The sequence below is a fragment of the Rhineura floridana genome, chromosome 10, assembly GCF_030035675.1.
Source record: "Rhineura floridana isolate rRhiFlo1 chromosome 10, rRhiFlo1.hap2, whole genome shotgun sequence".
Classification (NCBI taxonomy): domain Eukaryota; kingdom Metazoa; phylum Chordata; class Lepidosauria; order Squamata; family Rhineuridae; genus Rhineura; species Rhineura floridana.
Genome location: NC_084489.1, coordinates 10,519,016 through 10,541,750, shown reverse-complemented (window position 1 = coordinate 10,541,750; position 22,735 = coordinate 10,519,016). Strand labels below are relative to the sequence as shown.

At 40.0% G+C, this 22,735-nt stretch overlaps 1 protein-coding gene across 3 annotated transcripts in view; it reads right to left on the bottom strand.

Annotated features, from left to right (window-relative positions):
* The window catches only part of VPS41 (VPS41 subunit of HOPS complex), a 170,901-nt gene extending 152,839 nt beyond the window's left edge, over nucleotides 1-18,062 (bottom strand). The window contains exons 1-2 of one of the 3 annotated variants that reach the window (XM_061585727.1): nucleotides 17,973-18,062; nucleotides 6,471-6,509 (exon numbers count right to left, since the gene is read on the bottom strand). In XM_061585727.1, coding sequence (XP_061441711.1) covers nucleotides 6,471-6,509; nucleotides 17,973-17,993 — 60 coding nt within the window. In that variant the 5' untranslated portion in view covers nucleotides 17,994-18,062. Of the gene's footprint in view, nucleotides 1-6,470; nucleotides 6,510-17,798; nucleotides 17,852-17,972 lie in introns of those variants that run through there. The other 2 variants (XM_061585725.1, XM_061585726.1) reach the window with 2 other exon arrangements.
* Between the last annotated feature and the right edge of the window lie 4,673 nt (nucleotides 18,063-22,735).

The following is a 22,735-nucleotide window of genomic DNA, read 5'->3' as shown; positions in this document are numbered from 1 at the left end:
AGAGAGCATATCCTTAGAGCGTTCATGGAACAAACCTGCTTTCCCTATGCATATAATATACATTTATATTACATACACCCTCCCTAAGCTTTAGTAATGCAGAATGCAACACTACGTGGCATTACACAGAGCAGGACATACATAAAGCCTTTGGCAAAGGCAGATTTTTGCAGTGGAAGATACATCAGTTTGGGCTACTAGCTGTCTTTACATTTCCAGTTTTCACAGGAAAAATCAATAATAATCTAATTGTTGTTAGAATTGGTGCAAAGAGTTATTTTGCCCAGAGAGCAGGTTTTTCAGCTTCTTTAAAGAGTCAGTGTGTATAAAATACCCAGTAGCCTTTGCTATACCATCATCTCTAAGCATCAGTTCCCCATTTGTAAAGTACTATAACATAATAAGCAAAGTAACTTTCAGCACCAGTTGAACACAACATTTTGCCCAGGCTTTTGTAGTGGATTGATACAATTGAGAACAGCCACTAATTAACTGATTAATTATCACATAATTCAGATTGTGTTGTTTTATTAGTGTGTTTTTATTATTTAATGTGCTATATGTTTTTATTGTTGCTGTAACCTGCCCTGGGACCACTAATTTGAAGAAATGGCTAAAAATGGAAGTAATAAATATTCTATAAATAGTAATAATCTAGGATTGATATTACACAATACATGACATAGGCTTTTCTAATATAAGAGCTATGGCTATCACCTAAAGAGATACACTGTCACCTAAAGAGACAGGCTGATACCAGAGCCAACACAAAATGAGTTCCACCTTCTAGGAACACTATGCACTATGTATTTCAAGGAAATACAGGTTGCTACATAAGCTATGTACCTTCTGCACACCAATGAGGATTGGAGGATGATACTAAAGATGACAATTGTCAGTTTTTTATATTTTTGCACAGGCTTTTTGCTTACAAGGGGTGATTAACCTTGGAGTCTCAACACACACGGGAGGCCTGCATTTTGCTTTGATCTTCCTAGTACAGCACCACCAGCTGAGTTATAGATGTTTTTTCGCTTCCTTTTTCTGGAGCAGATTAAACAGCTTTTTACTTGATTGAGGCTGCAATCCTATACCCACTTACTTGGGAGTAAGACCCACTGAACTCAATGAGACTTACTTCCAAGTACACATATATAGGTTTATGGTGTTAATATACTTTGGGAAATGTCATAATTCTGACATCTCAAGAGCATAACACGTTACCATGTACACTCTATCACCAATATAAGATTCAGCTCAGTACATAAAGGAAGCAATCATGCAGCCACTCCAAAAGAAAGCCTCCCTGGACCCTGAGATACTTGACAACTACCGTCTAGTCACTAATACCCTTGGGAGGTAGGGAAGTGCTTAAGTGAGTGGTGGCAGTATAGCTGCGTATATTCTTAGAAGAAACTGATTATCTTGATTCATTTCAGTCTGGGTTCAGGCCCCATTTTGGGACAGAATCAGTCATCACCCTGATGGATAACCTTCAGCAGAGGGGCAGGGGGAGTGCAGTCTTGTTGCTCTAGCTTGATTTCTCAGTGGATTGCAACAGCATTGATCACAATATCCTCCTAAACCATCTCCGTTAATTGGAAGTTGGCAGCACTGTGTTGCAGTGATTCCAGTCCTAAACATGGGGCCAGATTCAGAAAATAGCACCAGGTATTTATGTGTCTGCCCCCGGCAGTTGTCCTGGGGGATGTTTAATATCTATATGAAGTCATTGGGAGCAATCATTAGATGATTTGGGGCACAGTGTCATCTGTATGCTAATGACACTCAGCTCTAATTCTTGGTTACACCTGAATCAGGAGAGGCTGTGACATTTGTAAAGAGGTGCCTGGATGCAGTAGGGGGCTGGATGAGGGCCAACAAACTGAGACTGAATCCTGATAAGATGGGGATTGTTCCTTGTTCATTCAAATAATGTGTTCTACCTCTGAGCTACAGCTCTCTGCTCTCCCGCCGCCCGCCAAAAACACAGTTTCACTGGTAGCCACCATGAGCACCCTCCTTGTTTAATTGCAATTCACAATGCAACAGCCAAACCAGTCCACTGAGGTGTACTATCTGCTCCTTCAGTTTCTAAGGAAGAAGGACATGTGGAAAAAGTCTAGAGAACTAGACTTTCCGGCAGTCCACTTTGGAAGGGGAAGTCACCACCTTGCATCCCACTCTCAAAATGACAATCTTATACATATAGGTGCTATATGGGATCCTAAAGCCATTTTTGACATATCTTTCCTGCCCTTTGGATAGTTTTTACATCTCCCCACCCCCCCAAAAATGTTTTTTAGAATTAAAAAAACACAAACATGAATAGTTGTGTCTTGCAATGTTATTTTGCATAGCAACGATAAACAGACGCAATTCTTTTACAATATAATTTTTTATTTTTTATTTTAAAGAAAATAAAATACAAATAAAATACAAAAGAAAAAAAAGAAAAATGCAAAAACAGTTGACTTCCAATCAATCTTCGATCAGCTGTAACAGATACATATAGAGATACCTTGTTCACTGATAAATTACTTAATCTTCATTTTTCAATTAAATAATCTAGTTAATCATCAGATCCCAATATCACCAATTCATTTTCTGTGTCTCGCAAAAAACTCAAAAAGGAATCACAATCCTTGAGAAATGTGACTATTATTTTTTCTCTCAATAGGCACATCAGCTTATCCATTTCTGCCAGGTCCATTAATTTTAGTAGTCATTCTTCAATTGTTGGTAATGTTGTATCCTTCCATCTTTGCGCATATAGTAATCTCGCTGCAGTAACTATATATTGAATCACTCTTCTATGATTCCTTTCCAATTGTACGTCCATCAAGCCCAACAAGAAGAGTTCTGGTTTAAATTGAATATTAATATTTAAAATTCTCTGCATTAATTTATATATTTGACTCCAAAACGTTTTTGCTTGTTTACATGTCCACCACATATGGTAGAAAGTCCCTTCCTGTTGCTTACTCAATATTTTTCATTTGTTGTTTCTCCATACTATCTTTAAATCTTTCCAAAAATTCTCTTGCTTTCTGTACAGTATTAAATCTGAACCTCTGGTGTTTATATATAAAAATAACACCTTCCAGTTTGTCCCATCAAAATTGGATATTACTTTATCTGTCAAAAACATAATAGTCTTTTCTCTTACGCAAAATCCTGATGGGAATTTCTTTGAGCACAATTATTTCTTTATCATCCACTTGCATTTTAACAGTAAAGTGTTGCTGTAGAACAATATCTCTAGTCCTTTTTCTGACAAAGTGCACCAACACATATCTTGAAACACTTCTCGGTCTGGCATATCATATGTTTATCCTATAGACTTTATCTATCTCCAATTCAGTCATTTCTTCCTCCCATTTCAAAAAGTTTGCTATAACCTTGACCACTTTTTCTCTAATATCTTCATCCGAGTCCTCAGGAATCGCCCTCAATCTCAAACAATGTTCTTCTTCTCTGAGTTCTAACAATGCCACATTATCTGAATCTTTTTCCATTTCCCTAGTTAAAACTTCAGTTTTGCTCTCTAAAATCCCCATTTTCTCAGTAACTTGTTTTTACTTCCCCCACCAGTTGTTCTATTGTTTCTTTGATCTCATTAACTTCTTTTTTCATAATTATAGTCATATCCTGTTTTGTTTTCTTAAGTCTGTATTCATTTTATCCATATCTTGTTTCATCTGTTCTTTTATATCTAAACTCATTTTTACCATATTTTGTTGTAAATCACTTTTCATAGATCTCATTTCCTCCATCATTCTCTGTACCAAATCTGAAGGGCTTGACCTTTCTAGCGTATCTGCGGAGCCCCTTCTTTCAATAATCTTTTCTGCATTCTTGCCTGTCTTTCTTGTATTCATGATGTAGAAAATTTAAAGGGACAAGCCTCCCCAACTTCTTTTTTTTCTTGTTCTTCTGGCTCAGGCTTGTAGCTTGTAACTATCTGCCTGTTGCGCTGCAGCCAACTCAGAAGGGACAGGAAGGGGGGAGGCATGAGTTTCAGGCACCTCCGCAGCCAGAAGAAGCAGAGTTGGGGATTGTTGTGTCTGAGCAGGATCGTGCGGGAGGGGGGCAGCCTGCTCTCCAGCCAGTTCCCATGAGTAACGCCCTTTCCGAGGAGCCGAGCGCACCACCCCCAGTTGATGCAGAGGACTTGTGGGGGGAAGCTTCAGAGTCAGTGCCAGCTCCTCCTTTACCAAGCAGTTCCCAGGAGGATTCCAGTGTGGCACCGCCCCCTGACCTCGAGCCCGTTGCTCGGGAGCAGGTGTCTTCCGATGAGCTGTTGGTTGCGCGTCCCCTGTCTCCTCGTTCCCGTCGCCGCGAGAAATGGACAGCGCAAAGACAGGAATTACGAAGGAGTCAGAGATTACGTTCAAAAACATTTCCTATATAAGCCTGCCGCTCCCAGTGGGGGGTCGTTGAGTCAACTTCCTTCACACGCTGCAGAGCATGTCTAGAGTATAGTTAGGGACTCTAGTGAGTTAGCGTAGGGTTTCCTATGAAGCGCAATGCCTTTGATGTATCCATTACTCTAATAAAACGAGATTTACTTGCACACACACTCCAGCATCATTCTTTCGGCTCTGGACAGGACACTGCCATCCAATCCAGCAAGGTAGATTTATCAGATGAAAAAACAATCTTTTTGAGTCAGAAAGTCTTCAATTTTCAAGGATGAAAACCCCTTATCCATTACACGCTTTCTATATCCAAGTTTCTTTTAAGCTCCTTGCAATTTGAATTTAAATAAAGTCTCTTATAACCACCATTTTTCTTTGTTATTAGCACGTAAAAAAAAGTAATTCACCAAGGCTTGAATTTCAACTGACCTTCGGTAGACCTCTCTTCCAACATAAATAGCCCCAATAAAGTGATTAAGAAGGTGAGCCGTACGTGGATCTTGTGCCTAAACAAGGCTCTTTTAAGTGGTAACGCTTGTTTGTAATCCTAGATCTCATTTTCCGCTCCGTTCGCATTCAACCTCCGACTCCTCGATGGTCTCTGTGACGTCCTTCCCTGGTTCTCCCTGTCAGGTTCCCACCTGCTTGTGGCTACTGCCTTTCACTAGGCACCACCAGGGATACCACCAGTCCGGACCATCCTTTATATGGTTTCTCACTCTGCTCTAGCACAGATCTCACTAGATCCCCCTGCTAGGCAGCACCACCAGTCACGTCCTATAACCAATATTCCCAGAGACTTTGCCTGAGTCTCTCTCTAGCTGGTTACTTTTGTGACTGCGTGCTTATGCTGTTCCCAACCCCCTTGTATCTTTATAGAGAACGCATACAACTCTGGGTTGCTCTGGATACTTGAATTGTTATTATTCCTCCCTTCACCGCTGCCACCATTAGATACTGTTTCTGTTCAGCCTTGGTAATTACCTTGCCCTCCCTTCTGGTATGTATATCCCCCAGCCAAGGATCAGGCCTTTGGTAAACCAAATAAGTATTTATTAAATATCAGAAATAACAAGATTAGTTTTAGAATGTTTCACAAGCGTTTGGTTTCATCTATTCCTGTTTTGTACTTGACTTATTATTAATCAGAACTCCAACTCCCTCTTTCTCCACACTCCTGACCTCCACCCTCAAACACCTCTTTCTCCACACTCCCAACATCCACCCAGATTCAACTGTCATTCTTCCATTTATACTCCCAGCCATTCAAACGCTCAGCCAATCATCCAGCATTCTACTGCTCATGTACTCCCCCCTCCTCTTTCACTCCACTTACCATATGTCTTTTATATAAACAGCACTTACCATTTTTACACTATAAGCAGGAACATCACAGTCTCCTACGAACAAAAGCGTTTCGGGACACTTATGGTAAATCTCAGGCACTCTCTTTATCCAGAGAGGATTGTTAGCTGCTCAAAGGAATGCTCCTGAACAGCATATTTACCACTTGAAATTTCCCTGATACAGAGCTCACTCAGGGAACCTCGACCCGCCACAGACGCTCACCCAGAAGTCCAACAGACACAATTCTTAAGCTTGGTTCACAGCATTGTTAAATATCAGTTCCTTTTTTTAATCGGTAATGTACAAATACTGTTTGTGTCAATCTCCTTTTCCATACTCATTGTGTATTCTCATTGTGTTAATACTCAAAGCAGAAATGGTAGCATCCAGCTTTCAACTTCCAACAAGATTTATTTTGTCAAGAGTCACTATTTTAGCAGAACGGTGTGACTACCCATGTTTATTTTACAGTAGCAACAGAGCTCCCTAAATGTAATTGAAGCCTAAAAATCACTTGCCATAAAACAGTAACAACTTCTCGCTAAATAAGCAGCTTCCAAATCTGAAATGAATATCAGGATCTGGGGAGGGGGAGAGGAGAGAGTGTTTTCCCTTGCTGATTGACAAAGAACTGACATTTAATACAACTGGAACATCACCTGGTAGTGTTCCAAGTATGAATTCCCTTTGAAGCAACCTTACCTCAGAATCATCCGTAGAATCTTCACTGGACCTGGGCTCCTGAAAACAATATAAGAAGGAAGAGGTTACTAATACAGATATCATGCAGTAGACGTGCATAGGATTGCACTTAGGCTATTCAGAAGTACATATGTATAGGATGTACAGCTTCACTGTATTGCCTATGGCCTCTTGCTTCTGGAATGGAAAAAGCCCACCAGAGATCTAGAAGATTCTGATCATGTTCTAGATAAAGGATGTTGATTTCTGCATCCTTTGTACAGTCACACCTGGATGCATTATGTGAAGCCCAGATAACTGTCATTTTGTTTTTTGCTGCCTTAAACAGACAACATCCAAACACTACAATCATCCAGCTGCCTCTAGATAATACGGAAGGCTTCCTATCATCACCAGCATAGAGCAGTCAGTTGCCTTGTGAATGAGTAACAAATGGTACACTTAGCCTTACATTGATTTTTTAATTCTAGCCATTCATCTCATATACCAGGTTATGCTAAAATATTAATCAGAAGTCCCATGGATATAAAGTATCCTTTAAAAATAATTATTTTAGGGGAACTTTACACATGCGTGTTCAGCAAAGATATACTTTAGGGTTTCTCTGTATTGGTCACACAAACAATACGCCCATAGCAAGTGTCTCCTTCAGCAAGGCAGGGCTCCTCGTGGATGACTGCTGGGGTTTCTCTGTATTGTAAATGCCTCATCACACAATCACTTAAGGATTATTCGTCTCCTGGGTCCACACAATGACAGGTGATCATTGTGGGACCAGCCAAGACTGAGGGGCAGAATTATGCTGCTTCAGACTATCGGTCCATTAGCCCAACATTGCCCTTTCCTGACTAGGGTCCCATCTGCACAGTCAAATTTACTCTCAAGCCACTGTGAGAACTATAGCTCTGTGAGGGAAATAAGCGCCTCCTAACAACTCTTAGCACCCTTAACAATCTACAGTTCCTAGAATTCTTTGGGGAAGCCATCACTGTTTAAAGTGGTATAAGACCGCTTTAAATATATAGTGCAGATGGGGCCTACGATACAGATTCCAAAATCTCCCAGCAGCTCTGGATGTGTCCCGTCCAGAGCCGAAAGAATGAAGCTGGAGTGTGTGTGCAAGTAAATCTCGTTTTATTAGAGTAATGGATACATCAAAGGCATTGCACTTCATAGGAAGCCCTACAATAACTCACTAGAGTCCCTAACTATACTCTAGATATGCTCTGCAGCGTGTGAAGGAAGTTGACTCAACGACCCCTCACTGGGAGCGGCAGGCTTATATAGGAAATGTTTTCGAACGTAATCTCTGACTCCTTCGTAATTCCTGTCTTTGCCCTGTCCATTTCTCGCGGCGACGGGAACGAGGAGACAGGGGACGCGCAACCAACAGCTCATCGGAAGACACCTGCTCCAGGGCAACGGGCTCGAGGTCAGGGGGCGGTGCCACACTGGAATCCTCCTGGGAACTACTTGGTAAAGGAGGAGCTGGCACTGACTCTGAAGCTTCCCTCCACAAGTCCTCTGCATCAACTGGGGGCGGTACACTCGGCTCCTCGGAAAGGGCGTTACTCGTGGGAACTGGCTGGAGAGCAGGCTGCCCCCCTCCTGCACGATCCTGCTCAGACACAACAATCCCCAACTCTGCTTCTTCTGGCTGCGGAGGTGCCTGAAACTCATGCCTCCCCCCTTCCTGTCCCTTCTGAGTTGGCTGCAGTGCAACAGGATGTTACCATGCAGGTAATAACATCTGTGTATTCCAGTATCTCTCTCCACTGAGTTTGTATTCAGAAAAATTAAGTTATGAAGTCAATCACGCAATATATTATTTCTTCTGCCCCACAGGACACTCAAAGCAGCTTCACATTAAGAAATACTAAATAACAAGAAATCAAACGTTGAAGCATTCTCTCTTACAAATGCTAGAGCGGTGTACTGGAAAGAGTGCTGGACTAGGACCTGGGAGGCCAGGGTTCAAATCTCCATTCAACCATGAAGCTCACTGGGTAACCTTGGACCAGTTACTGTCTCTCAGCCTAACCTACCTCACAGGGTTGTTGTGGGGATTAAATGAGGAGAACCATGAGCTCCTTGGAGAAAAGGAAGCATATAAATATAACAAAAATAAATAAATGCATCATGGATTCTGCCTCAAGGAATTAACATTTTTATTGTGGGCAATCTTTTGTATATCAATTTCATGATATTATTACACATTTATTCAACAACATATATATGGGTCATTATTACACATTTATTGTTTGATATATGGTCAATCCCACACACCCCTATTTCGGAGACTTCCATCATTTTTGTGGCTCATATGGCATAGCAGTTTCTCTTTACATGAGAATTCAGATTATACTGGACTTCTTTTAAAGGATTAACCAATTTAAGAATTCTGGGAAGCATGTCTGTTAAAAACCAACTTTATTCTTGTTCCTACATTTGTCAAGCCATCAAAGAACATATGCCTTTAAAATCTCTTCCTCTTACTGTCGCATACACACATACACACACACAAAAGAACTTGAGTCTGTTCTTGCTAATCTCTCACCTGTCCAGTGGTAAAATCTGCTGATGCCATGCCTTCTCTGAGAGGTCAGCAAAATGAAGATTTACTTAACGTATTTACAGTTATCAATAGCAATAAAAGGTTACAACTAATATACTGACAGTGAATGTGAGCATTTTTAACAGCAGCATGGTAGAAACAAAGACTGCACAAGAGACAAGGCATTTTAAACCTTATGAGGTAACATTTTGACAATAAGGTGAATAACTGTAGCAGGGTGTGCATGTGTGTGTGTGTGAGAGAGAGAGAGAGAGAGAGACTACAAATGTTCAGATCACATGACTGTATGTGAAGGTGAATTTTGGGCAATAGCTTCATGGTTAGGATTCTTGTGTAAGACATTTTTTGGAAAGCAAGACCACTCTGTTCTCACATTCTGTTCTCACAGTGGCCAACCACATGTCTACAGGAAGTCCACAAGCTGGGCATGAGTGCAACAGTATTTCCACTTGTAATCTCCATCAACATCCCAATACTGCCTCTGATACTGGAAGTAATACAGCCATCATGACTAGCAGTCACTGATAGCCTAATCCTCTTTGAATTTATCTAATCCCATTTTAAAGACATCGAAGTTGGTATCCATCTCTATATTTTGCAGTAGTGAATTCCATGGTTTAATTATATACTGTTGTGTGAAGAAGTACTTTTCGTTGTCTGTCCCAGATCTCCTACCATTCTAGTATTATGAGAGAGAAAGAAAAATATATCTCTTATCTCTTTTTTCAACCCCATGTACTATTTTTTAAAAAAACCTTTCTCATGTCCCCCCCCTTACTCAAGTTTCTTTCAAATGTTCTACCCTTTCCTCATAGTGGTGCTGCTCCATCCTCTTGATCAGATGTAACTTGTCCTTTTCTGAATTGTTTCCAGCTCGACAATATCATTTTTGTGGTGTGGTGACCAGAACCATACACAGACTTCCAAGGTTGGTTGCATTATATATTTGTACAGAAGTATTTTGACATTAACTATTTTAGCAGATCCCTTTTCCAACGATCTCCAGTATGGAATTCATGTTTCTTATAGCTGCCACACATTGGGTCAACAATGAGATAGCCATTCCATCCTCAATATCATTTCCTGGTCAATTGCTACCAGTTCAGATTCCAGCAATGTATAGGTGAAGTTGGAATTTTCTGCCACCAAATGCATCACTTCACCCTTGCTTACACCAAACTATATTTGCCAGGTTAATGCCAATTTATCAGCTTGAAAAGATCATTTTGGAACTCCTCACAATCCTTTTTTTGTTTTTAAGGAACCACATTGTAGGCCTAAGCAACCTTTTCCCATCCCTTTTCACACAGAACATTACCATGAGGGGGTTTGCTCAAGTAACGTAATGACAAAAGGTGGCTGCATGAATCAGCTCAAAATTCAATATTGCCAATGAATTTATCCTAAAACTTCCGAGGGACATTTTTTTAAAATGTCTTTTTGTAGAAACTGATGCTTCAAAGATTGGTGCAAACGATGTCTTTGCAATTCCTAAAAGGACAAGTTTACATGAAAATTGTTCCTGCTGCTGTTTCCGCACTTTAGGGCAAAAGCACAGTATGAGTAAAAGCCCATTTTCACAAAAGCAGATAGGAAGACTTGGAAGAATTTTTGTCTGACATCATCCTTTGGATCTTGCAACCAGCACCAACTTCTGCTAGGGACACCAGGGGCAGAGCAGGGGGCAATGCAGACTTGGGTCAGCATACATGTGGCTTGCCACTATCGAATATGTTGAATAATCAGTTCATTAAGAAAAAGTTATGTACAACATATCCACCCTAAGAATTAAGGTAGCATAGAAGATCTCATATTAATGGTCCACCTTAACAGTCAATATCTACACCAGGGGTGGGGAATCTTTCATGGCACCCCAAGAGGTCCAGTTTGGTAAGTGAGGCCATTTCCCCCAAACTACACCCACCTACCCACCAGCTATCATCACTAGTGACGTTAGCTGATGGGCAAGAGGACAGATTTTAATCTTTCCTTAGCTTCACAATTCTGTTCCCAGCAAGGAACAGGATTGCATAGCCAAGCCAGCAGGATTTAATCCCTGCTCACCATCTAAGCAGATATTAAAGGCCTCTGAAAAAGTGCCCTTTGAAGCACAGCTGTTTCAAAGAGGCTTTCTCAAAGGCTTTAAGGCAGCTCCTGCCCTCCCATTTGCTCAAACAGCAGCACGGGGACTGCCTTAAAGTCTCAGAGATCAGGGAGTTAAATAGGGAAAGGCAGGTTTGGAAGAGGATTTTCCAAATCTTCCCCCTCCCCTTTAAGCCCCCAATTGTGGAGAATTAAAAGGGCAGCTCGGGAAGAGGCTTTTGCAAGTCTCCTCCCTTCTCCTTTAAATTCCTGATCACTGAGACTTTAGAGAAAGGGATTTTGACAGCTGGGCACCCCTGCACACATGCTAATCATGTAACACCATAATGACAGCACGTGACTGACAGGTGGGCAGCCCTGCCCATCTGTTAAATTTGACCTTTGAAGCAGATGCTGATAAGGATCTAGCCCATTGAGTCAAAGCAAAATAACAAATCTCACTCTGAAAATATACATATAGAGAGATTGGTACTGATTGGTTAAGGGGAAACTTAGTTACCCCAAACTCTGACACTACACTTGAGTTCAGAGGCAATGCTAGCTCCTTGAACACCATACCTTGCAGATCTTCAAACACATTTTCTACCCCTTGATAGGTACCAATGCAAATCAAGGTCCCTTGCAACTATGATCTGCAAATCCACTGCAAACCATAGTTACAGTTACTGGTTTACAAGAGAACTGTGGTTTGTTTCTGTTCTTAGGTTATCATTAAACACAAGAAAGAAAGAAAGAAAGAAAGAAAGAAAGAAAGAAAGAAAGAAAGAAAGAAAGAAAGAAAGAAAGAAAGAAAGAAAGAAAGAAAGAAAGAAAGAAAGAAATTGCTCCAGAAAAAGAATGGGTATGTTTTTATAGGTCTGGGCTTCTGGTTTGCAAACCATGCTTTGCAGAAAGCCAGCATTATATCTCCTCCAAGGATTCATACTTACAAATGTAAACTACTACTTTCATCCCTGGTACTGACAATAATACAGCTTCCCAAAGTGTATGTATGTGTTTGTGCATGCATATACACCTAGTAGCAGCCACATTGTTAACAAAAGAAGAAATAGAATGCCTGTATAGAAATAGAAGAAATATTTCAGAGGATTTTTTTCCAAATGGCCCAGCTGCTCACTTTGTCTATCTTCCAGTATAATATTACTCACCCAGTCAAAGAAAAACTTCTTTTCCTCACACTGCTCTGCCTTTGATCCTCTTGTGAACCATGGCAGACAGCAAGCAGCAGTCAACTGTGACACCTGTCACTCTGTCTCAATATTACATCCAGCTCCTAGATTCCAAAAATCCTACCTTAAACCTTTCCTGTTGGGATTTTGAAAAACTGACCTTAAAAAATAATAATAAGAGTCCCTCAGCTTTAACATCCATTGATGCTCTTCCCTGACTTTCAAAAATGAATCTAGATAGGACCAAATTCTCTAGAGAAATAAATATTCTCCAGAGAAAAACTCATGTTCTTGTAGACTTAAAACTTGTCACAATTCTTTTATTATTATTGCTCCAGTGAATGGAAAAATCTTGCATGCAATTAAGCATGAATTTTGAAAGCATGCAATATATTTACTTATTTCAGGTTTGGGACAGTTATCTTTAAACATTAAATATCTGCTTTTAAACCAAAAATAAAATGAAATTAACCCATCAAGATTTGCAGAAGCAGTACCATACCAACTATTGCTTGCTGTTACAAGCATGTTTATCAAATGAAATCAGAGAATATAATCTGCATGATCTTTTACGAAGAATTTAACTGTAAACCTGCAGGCTAATAATCGAATTGCAATTATTAAGGGCAGAACAGCACTTAAACAGATTGTTCATTTATTTGTTTTTGACCTCCCCCCCAAAAAATCCCAAAGTAGCTTGCAATACAACATAAATGCACCCTAAAAACACATGAAAACTGAGAGCAGAATGACATTAACTGGAACATAATCAGAAGTGGAATGGGAGGAGGGTGAAAAGAACTTAACCTGTATTAAAAACCAGTCATAAGAAATACCCCGCTGGACCAAACCATAGGCCTATCTACTCCAGCACCCTGTTTCCCACAGTAGCCAACCAAATGCCTCTGAGAAGCCCACAAGCAGGACATGAGGGAAATACACCTTGCTCACTCTTGTTCCCCAGCAACTGTTACTGACAGCATACTGCTTCCAATCCTAGAAACAGTATATAGCCATCATAACTAATAGCTACTGACAGCCTTATTGTCCATTAATTTGTCTAATCCCCTTTTAGAGTCATTAAGTTGGTGGCCATCACCATGCCTTGTAGCAGCAAATTCATTTGTTTAAATATATGCTGTATGAAGAAGCACTTACTTATGATAAGACCACAGAAGTTATAGGCTTTCAAAAAAATTTACTAGTGTGCTTAGACTGGCAAAATAGGGACAGATATCTCCATCCCTGCTGCAGCATCCTGCTGCACGGAAGGGAGGGTGCACTCCATCCTTCCTCTACCAATCCACTCACTCTTCTTCTAATAATAATAATAATAATAATAAAATTTTATTTTTTAGTCGCCTATCTGGCCGAATTAACAGCCACTCTAGGCGACGTACAATACAATATAAAACCAACAATATAAAAAATACAATATAAAACCATAACAACGTTCAATAATTAAGCTACCCACTCTTACATGTAATCAGCAGCATTAAAAACTAACCCACCCCAGAAACACCATAGGCCTGCCTGAACAGCCAGGTCTTCAAGGATAGGCGGAAAGCCATCAAGGAGGGGGCATGGCGGAGATCTAAAGGAAGGGAGTTCCAGAGGGTGGGTGCCACAATCGAAAATGACCTCTCTCTGGTCCGCACCAGCCTAGCTGTTTTAACTGGTGGGACCGAGAGAAGGTCTTGTGTGGCTGATCTTGTCAGGCGGCATAATTGGTGATACTGGAGGCGCTCCTTCAGATAAACTGGGCCGAAATCGTATAGGGCTTTAAAGGTTCATACCAGCACTTTGAATTGGGCCTGGTAAACAACTGGTAACCAGTGAAGATCTATTAATACTGGAGTGATATGATCACGGCGACGGCTGTTCTTTATCAAACATGCCGCCACATTCTGTACCAGCTGTAGTTTCCGGACCGTTTTCAAGGGCAGCCCCACGTAGAGCGCATTACAGTAGTCTAAGCGAGAGGAGACCAGGGCATGTATCACTCGTGGGAGAAGATGGACAGGAAGGTAGGGTTGCAGCCTCCGTATCAGATGGAGTTGATACCAAGCTGCCCGGCTCACTGCTGATACTTGAGCCTCCATAGACAGCTGTGAATCAAGAGTGACCCCGAGGCTGCGAACCTGGTCCTTCAGGGGCAATCTTACCCCATTAAACACCAGGTTTATATCTCCCAGCCTTCTCTTGTCTCCCACGAGTAACACCTCGGTCTTATCAGGGTTCAGCTTCAGCCTATTCTGTCCCATCCATCCACTTACGGCCTCCAGGCACTTGGACACAGTATCTACAGCCAACTCTGGTGAAGATTTAAACGAGAGGTAGAGCTGAGTATCATCCGCATATTGGTCCCCAAACCTCCTGATGATAGCCCCCAGCAGCTTTACGTAGATGTTGAATAGCATGGGGGAGAGGATAGAACCCTGATAGCCTGCAATTCCTTCTTGACTATGGTTACTTAAATATCATGCTTGGTTAGACTGACTCAAGGTCAACCAATAAGTTTCATGGATAAATTGGGGTTTGAACCAAGAAGTTTTATAGTGTACGAAAAACCAGAAATTATAGCTGCTTGTTTGAGGAGATTTATTTGTCTGTCCATTTCACCTTGCAAATGTTTTGCTTTAAAATGGACTGAAATCAGATCATGTTTCTAGCTTATTGTCTTCGAGTGATGTTTTAGAGAAGTTCCCTACAACAAGTTCTTTGTGTTGTTTTATTTACAGTGTTATTTCAGACGGTTTCCTATACTGCAGCATTGATGGGTTGCAATATGAATGGTATATACTGCTTAAAAATGGTTTTAGAAACCAGTGTATACATTTTAGCTTGAGTAACAGTGCAGTCCTATGGATGGTTACTCAGAAGTAAATCCTGCTGTGTTCAGTGGGGTTTACTCCTCAAAAAGTGTTCATATGACTGCAGGCAAAATCAAAGTATTATTAAAATCTAAATTAAATCTTTAATTAGAATGCTACATTTGTGGTTATGTATTATTTACTTTAATATTTAAAAAATACAGAAAGATTCCAAAGGTGTTTAAACCAATACAGTTGGCAGGAAATTAATACACAGTCATATAATAAATGAAATCAAGGTAAATATTTGTATGTTGCCACCTGTTTTCCTGATTTTAAACACAGTTGTAGCCGGATCTTATTCATGTCTTATTCAGTCATTCCCACTGATTTCAATGTAATTGTCAAGTAACTGTGTATAGGGTTGCAGCTTTACTTTGAAGATACCCACTGGTATACAGCTTATTTCCAAGCATGGAAAGGATCTTAGGCTCCAAATCCTATACATACTTAGCAGGGAGTTAAGTCCCACTGAACTCAATGAGACATACTTCTGACTAGACATGGCAGGATTGTGCTGTTAGTTTTCACAGCCTAATCATAACTATATTTATCTAGAAGTAAAAGTCCCACTGACATCAATGAAACTTACTTCCTAATAAGCTATACAACAGGTACAACACTTGATCCCAGAAAATCCTTTATACCATATGCTCATATTGGTTTTCAGGACGGGGGCTAACAAGTTTCATTTCAGTCAGAAGTAATATAAAACTATTTGCACTATGCCAGTAAGTGAATGTTAATACACATAAAGAGGTCTTCATTCTTCTAAAAGCTCATAAGCCCAGAAGCTACCCTTACATATTTGCACCCTTGTTTTGTTTTTCCAACCAAACAACAGGGTAACAATGTGATATAGCTAGTGAAAAAATATTTGTCAAATATGAACAGAATTTCAGTTTGAAAACATTCAGTACTATAATGTTTGATTATTTATTTAAAATATTTTCATTGCAGAAAAAGGTGCCAATCTGCCAGCAGATTTTAAAATTGTTATTTTAATACAAGAACTAGCAGGTGCCATCTTAAAAGAGGCAATCCCTCTTTTACATTGTTACACATACAAGGTAAAAGATTTTTAAAATGGCACCTGCTGTGACACATGCATGCCTAATCTAAGATAAAACCAAGCATACCGTGGACTGCAAAAAAGACAAATAATTGGATGTTAGAACAAATTAAACCAGAACTATCATTAGAAGCTAAAATGATGAAACTGAGGTTATCATACTTTGGACACATCATGAGAAGACAGGATTCACTAGAAAAGACAAAAATGCTGGGAAAAACAGAAGGGAGCAGAAAAAGAGGAAGACCAAGCAAGAGATGGATTGATTCCATAAAGAAAGCCACAAACCTGAATTTACAAGATATGAACAAGGTGGTTCATGACAGATGCTATTGGAGGTCACTGATTCATAGGGTCGCCATAAGTCGTAATCGACTTGAAGGCACTAACAACAATGGCTTTCTTCAGTAACATTATTTTATCCAAAAGCAGATTTAAAGTGCAATGTGATGCATGTCCATTCAATAGTATGTTCCACTGAATTTAAAAGGGATATCCTCATGTATGTATGTATGTAGGATTGCCGCCTTAAAGTGCAATGTTTATTCAGAAGTAAATTCCACTATGCTCCACAATGCTTACTCCATAGTATATGTAATTAGGATTGCATTAATTAAAATTCGTAAGATTGAACAACTAAGATTTTGTTAACTGAGCAACAGCCCTAAAAGTTTCATTCCTTCTTTTAGCTAGTCCATAACCCAAAGTGAGGCTTAGTACCTGAATTGCAGTAATCCTTAATTCCCACTTTTCTGAAAATTTTTACTCTAATGACAAATGTGGGCTGTTGGTTGGCAGTGACATAGAGTGCACATTTAAAGCCACTCAAATTGCAATTTAATCACACTTGCTAGAGAGTATGTCCCACTAAAACAGGGACATCTGAGTAAACACAGTTAGGGTTAGCTTGTCAATCTCTCTCTTTAATATTCATTCTTCTACTTTGGAGAAGTCTAGAGCCAAGTCTTGAGACTAACAAATAAGGTTGTGAGCTCAAACCAAGCCACAGATAAGGGCAAAATGACAAACTCACAAACCAATTTATTCCAAATATTTTGATTCCTGAATAAAATTAACTGGACTTTATTCAAGATTTTTGACTGTTAATACCAAGGAAGCCCATGGAAATAAGATGATAGCGGAAGGGAAGAATTTGCACAAAACATCATAGATTAAACAACCCTGGAGCAGTTTAATTCAGTTGTGGATCTGGAATATTTATTTTTATTTATTTATTATTTGATTTACATCCCGTCCTTTCTTCTAGGGTGCTTAATATATCGCCTTTAAAACCACCAATAGAGAAACAGAGTCCTTTATTATTTTCCATGTTTCTACATCGTGCAGCTCCAATTACAAATCCACAAATGACTCCCACCCAAAACTCTCCCAGTCGTCAACAACTTTAGGCCCCTTCCCTAAAATCCTCCCTGTCCCTATCCTTCCCAAAACTTCTTCTCGCCATCACCACTCTTCTTGTTCCTCAAACACACACAATCTTGATCCACTCTTCTCATTCCTTTCACCGTTTGTTACCATTCCAAATGTCGCTATCCCGATTTCCCTGGTTTTCCAACATCTGAAATATACACGTATGTCACCTCCCCGCCCTTCTTTCTCCCTTTTGTAATCCTTTAGAACTCTGCACACATAGCTCTCAAAAACATCCAGTTTGACAAAAACAGGCTTCATCACACTACTATACTTTACCTTCTCCTCTGCTTCCGCCATAGTGATACTAACTATCACGTGAGAATGTCCGGAAGTCAGAGGCGAAAGGTATGCTGGGTAATGTAGTTCCTCCTTTCAACTTCTCTGCTCCAGTTCCACACGGCTCAGATAGTTTTGAAGATTAATGTGAAGATAAAATAATATTTATAAAGAAGAATATAAAGTTTAGCAGAGAGCTCATTATTTAGGACCGATGCATCCAACAAAATTATCTGCTAAATCAGAAAGATAAATTACATAGCCCCGGCAGCACGTTACTGCTTGTTTTATAATCCTGTGCATGCTTGCTTGGAAGGAAGTCTCACTGAGTTTAATGGGGTTTACTCCCGAATCAGTGTATTTATGATTGGAGCCCAACAGTGCAAGTTTATGCATGTTTACTCAGAAATAAGGCTGCAATCCTAACCCCATTTACCTGGGAGTAGGCCCCACTGAGTTCAATAGGACTTACTTTTGAGTAGACATGGTTAGGAGTGCTCTGTTAGTTTCACTGTGCCTAGGATTGCCGACAAAGTTTTTAATAAAATTCAGATAAAGGAGCGGCAGCCCGGTTTTATATTTGTTTACAGGGAAATTAGCCTTATTTATTGAGTTCATAAAATTGCAGGCTTATTCTGCTTCATAAATAAATAAGGATAAAATATAGAATTAATATTATTGGGTGGTATTATTACTAAAAAAAAGTGTTATTAAGCCCTTTCATGAATTGGGAGAGGGAAACTTGCCCACAACGTAATTCCTCATGTGTTACTGAAACCATGACCATAATTCAACTGAGTTACATGTGCTTAATCCCGTTGATTTTAATGCAATTCTAAACACACTTATCGGAGGAGGGTAAGGCTGCAATCCAATCCATGTCTTATTCAGAAGTAAACTCCATTGTGTTTAATGAGATTTACTCCCAGGTAACTGTGTACTGAATTGCAGCCTACCCCATTACTTGCATCTGAGTAAATAGGCATTGGATTTTTTTTTTAAAGACAGCTTTGTTATCTGAACCAAACAAATATCCCAGACAAGCAGGGGACAGAAACTTGGGTAGTCTTCTTTCCACAGTGTGCTGGCAAACTTAACAGAAATTGACTGTGCAATCCTAAACATGTTTACTCAGAAGTAAGTCATAATGCATTCAGTAGGGCTCACTCCCAGGTAAATGAGTTTAGAATTGCAGCCTTAATGTAGGACTAGGACAAGGAAACCCAAGTTCAAATTTCTCTCTCAGTCATGAAATTCACTAGGTGACCTCTTAGCTTCTCTGGATGACTCTCTGTCTCTGATCTAATTTACAGGGTTGCTATGAGAATCAAGTGAACGGGGAAGAACCATGCATTTTAAAAATATATTAAAAATGCATTTAGACTGCCCTTCATTCTCTCTGCCCAGGGTGGATTATAGCAATATAAAAATACAAGATGAAAACCAGTTAAAACAATTTACAATCTGAAGAATAGGATTGGTCCTAAAATACATAGAATAGTGGCGTCGGGAGCCCATCAAGTCCAACCCCTTGCTCAAGGCAGGAATCCAGCTTAAAACATACCTGGCAGGTGGCTGTCCAGGTGTCTAAAAGCCAGCATAAGCTCAGGTATCAAAAACCAGCATAAAAAGGTGCATCTTCACATATGAGAAAAGCTATACAGTGGAGGTGCTAGACTCATCTCTGTGGAGAGAGAATTTCACAACTGCAACAGAGAATGCCCTCTCCCAGGCCAGGACCCCATTCTCAATTTCTGAGGGTGATGGAATTATCAGGAGGAGCACCTCTGTAAATCTTAACACCCCAGAGGCTCTTAGGAAAGGAAGTGGTCTTTGAAATATTTGGAATTTCAGAGCAGTGTACATTCAATTAGATCAAACATAAAATACAACAATAAAACAACTTTTAATTCTTAAAACATGCACAAGATTAGAATGTCTGGGTGAACAAAAACATTTTAGCTTGGTGTTGAAAAGTTTGCAACGTGGGTGTCAGACAAACTTTTATAACAGGGATGACTAACCTGTAACCCTCCAGATATAGCTGGACTTTCATCACCCTTAGCCAACACAGTCAGTAGTCAGGGAGGATGGGACTTGTAACCCATCAGCATCTGAAATTAATTACCCAAAAAATGGTGAAGTGACTGTATAGCTGTCCAGTCTGCAGGCCTGCTACATGCCTGGCACATGTTCATTATGCATTTATTAAGATTGTTGCTATCATGCCTTTCTGTCAAAAAATACTCAAAAGGTTGCTAAGAAAAATAATAAAATAATATCAAATACAGCACAAAAACCCTGCAAATCATAAAAGAGCAAAAACAAATGAAAACCCCTAAATGCAAATAACAGCAGAATGTATAAGCCACTGCTTTCCATGAAGGCCTTCTGAAATAACTAATATCCAACTAATACCAACTAATACCAAAACATCAAGCAGTGATGGAGTCAGCCAGATCTCTCCTACCAGAGGGCATTCCCCAGCTATGGCACCATGACTGAAAAGGCCCTGTCTTGAGACCTGTGCTATCAACATCACATAATACTTGGAATTCATCATCCCACACTGCTCTCAGTGTCGTCGTCTAACCCAGAGTTGCACGCAAGATGAAAAGCTCTTCTCCTAATATATTATTAAAGAGAAGGTTAAAATTGATTCAATGTGTTTTTACAAAGAACCATTCTTAAGGGTTCAATTGTAAGGAACATTGTAGTATCTGTGTCAACTAATATATCCAGTACTTCTACTTTCCAAAAGGAATCATTAAACATTTTATCAATAAATTGTATTGCTGGACATAACATGTTTTTAACCTATCCTCTACAGTGCTTGCAGTGCTCTATGTATTGTGCCATCCACAATTAATGTCTTAACTGTATTGACTGTTTCTCCATTGAAATAGTTAAGGTGTTGAACCAAGCTAGCACTGACCCCTGCAGCATACTGATTAATGCCTCCTTTTGAAGCTGGTCAATTTCTTTATTATTGCCCTTTTCAATCTGCTAGTTTTCTTTTATTATTTTCCGCCAAACTATGTGCCCATTTTATCGTAGTCTATTCCATACCTCAAGCTTCATTAGGAATTGGATCAAAAAGAACATAAGAACATAAGAAGAGCCTGCTGGATCAGGCCAGTGGCCCATCTAGTCCAGCATCCTGTTCCCACAGGCGCAAAAAGCTTTATTGAGAAATTATTACTTTAAGATCTGCTGGTTCATTCTGTCAGGAGTGCTAACAGGGTTTCCTGGGAATAGTACACTGTATGTAGATTGGGCCCCCTACATTCCCATCCACCCCACCTCCTCACAACCTCTTGGCAAGAAGTGGTGCTTATGTACATATATTACTAACATGAACAGTTATTTTGAATCCACAGTCTTGATTTAAGATGTATTCATTTAACAGGTTTTTAACCTGCCTTTAAGAGTTCCTGCCCTCACAAGGCATTTTACAACACTTATAAATAGTTCAAAACACATAATCATATAATTATTAAATAACATTTACACATTAAAATAACATTAAAAAGATAGAAGCAGCAAAAATAACTTGTGCAGCTTGAATGAATCAACTCTCGGCCTCACCTACCTCACAGGGTTGTTACAAAGATAAAAGGGGTGAGGACTCAGAAAGAAAAGTGAGATGCAAATATATGTCATATCACAAACCATGCAGTGAGTGGGGGGGAATGCACAAAGGCAGTCACCTCAATTGCTTTAACTGTAATGTTTCACAGTCCTGATATTTTACAAATTACCAAAAGAAAAAAACAAATATAAAACTTGCCAACACACACATACACAAACAACCAAACATACTCTCAGGATTGCCTCTGCCGGCAACCAGAGGATCACTAGTATGGTAAAGAGCCAGTATGGTGTAGTGGTTAGAGTGTTAGACTGGGACCTCGGAGACCAGGGTTCAAATCCCCACTCAGCCATGAAGTTCACTGGATGACCTTGGACCAGTCACTCTCTCAGCTTAATCTACCTCACAGGGTTATTGTGAGGATAAAACATAAATAAATAAAATACTGTGGGAAGGAGCCATAGCATAGACAACAATAGACTTTTGATAAGGAGTGGGAAAGGATCATGCTACAGCAGCCTTTGGAAGTATAAGAAGTCAGCAGAACTTACACCAGCCTAAATTACCTCTATTCCAAACTCTAGGAGCGGGCTGCCGCTGGCTAAGTCAACTTGAAGCTGGCGAAAGAAAACTGAGCTTTTAAAACGGAGTTCGACTTACACTGCCCTTTTTGCCAGCGTTAAGTTCCCCCTGGTTGCCAGGTCACATGAGTGAATTGAAAGAGGTTTGGTGTAGGTGTAAGTCTCTCCTTACCCTGTACCACTCCCCACCACACCCTTAGAATGCCTCTTTTCTGGATGCTGCCAGCTGAGACAAGATGAGGGAGTTGTGACAGCATAGCCCTGACTGAGCCCCAAGATCTGCCTATTCCAAACTCACTTATCCCAGCAGACCTTGGGTTTGGATTGCACTGTCAGAGTGAAGAAGAAGAAGAAGAAGAATGCTGAGAAGACTTGTGCTTAAGGTATACATTATACCAGCAATGTATAAAATGATTGATGCATTTTTTTTCTCCTGGCAGGGCTTCTGTGCTTTTAATAACTGCATAACAAGCAGCAAAATCAAAAGGTGGTGCTTTTCCTGGCATGGGAATGATGGAGAAGAGTTCACCTGCTCAATTTCTGCCAACAGGCATATGTTAAAGAGACAGAAGCTTACCTGCTTAATAAAA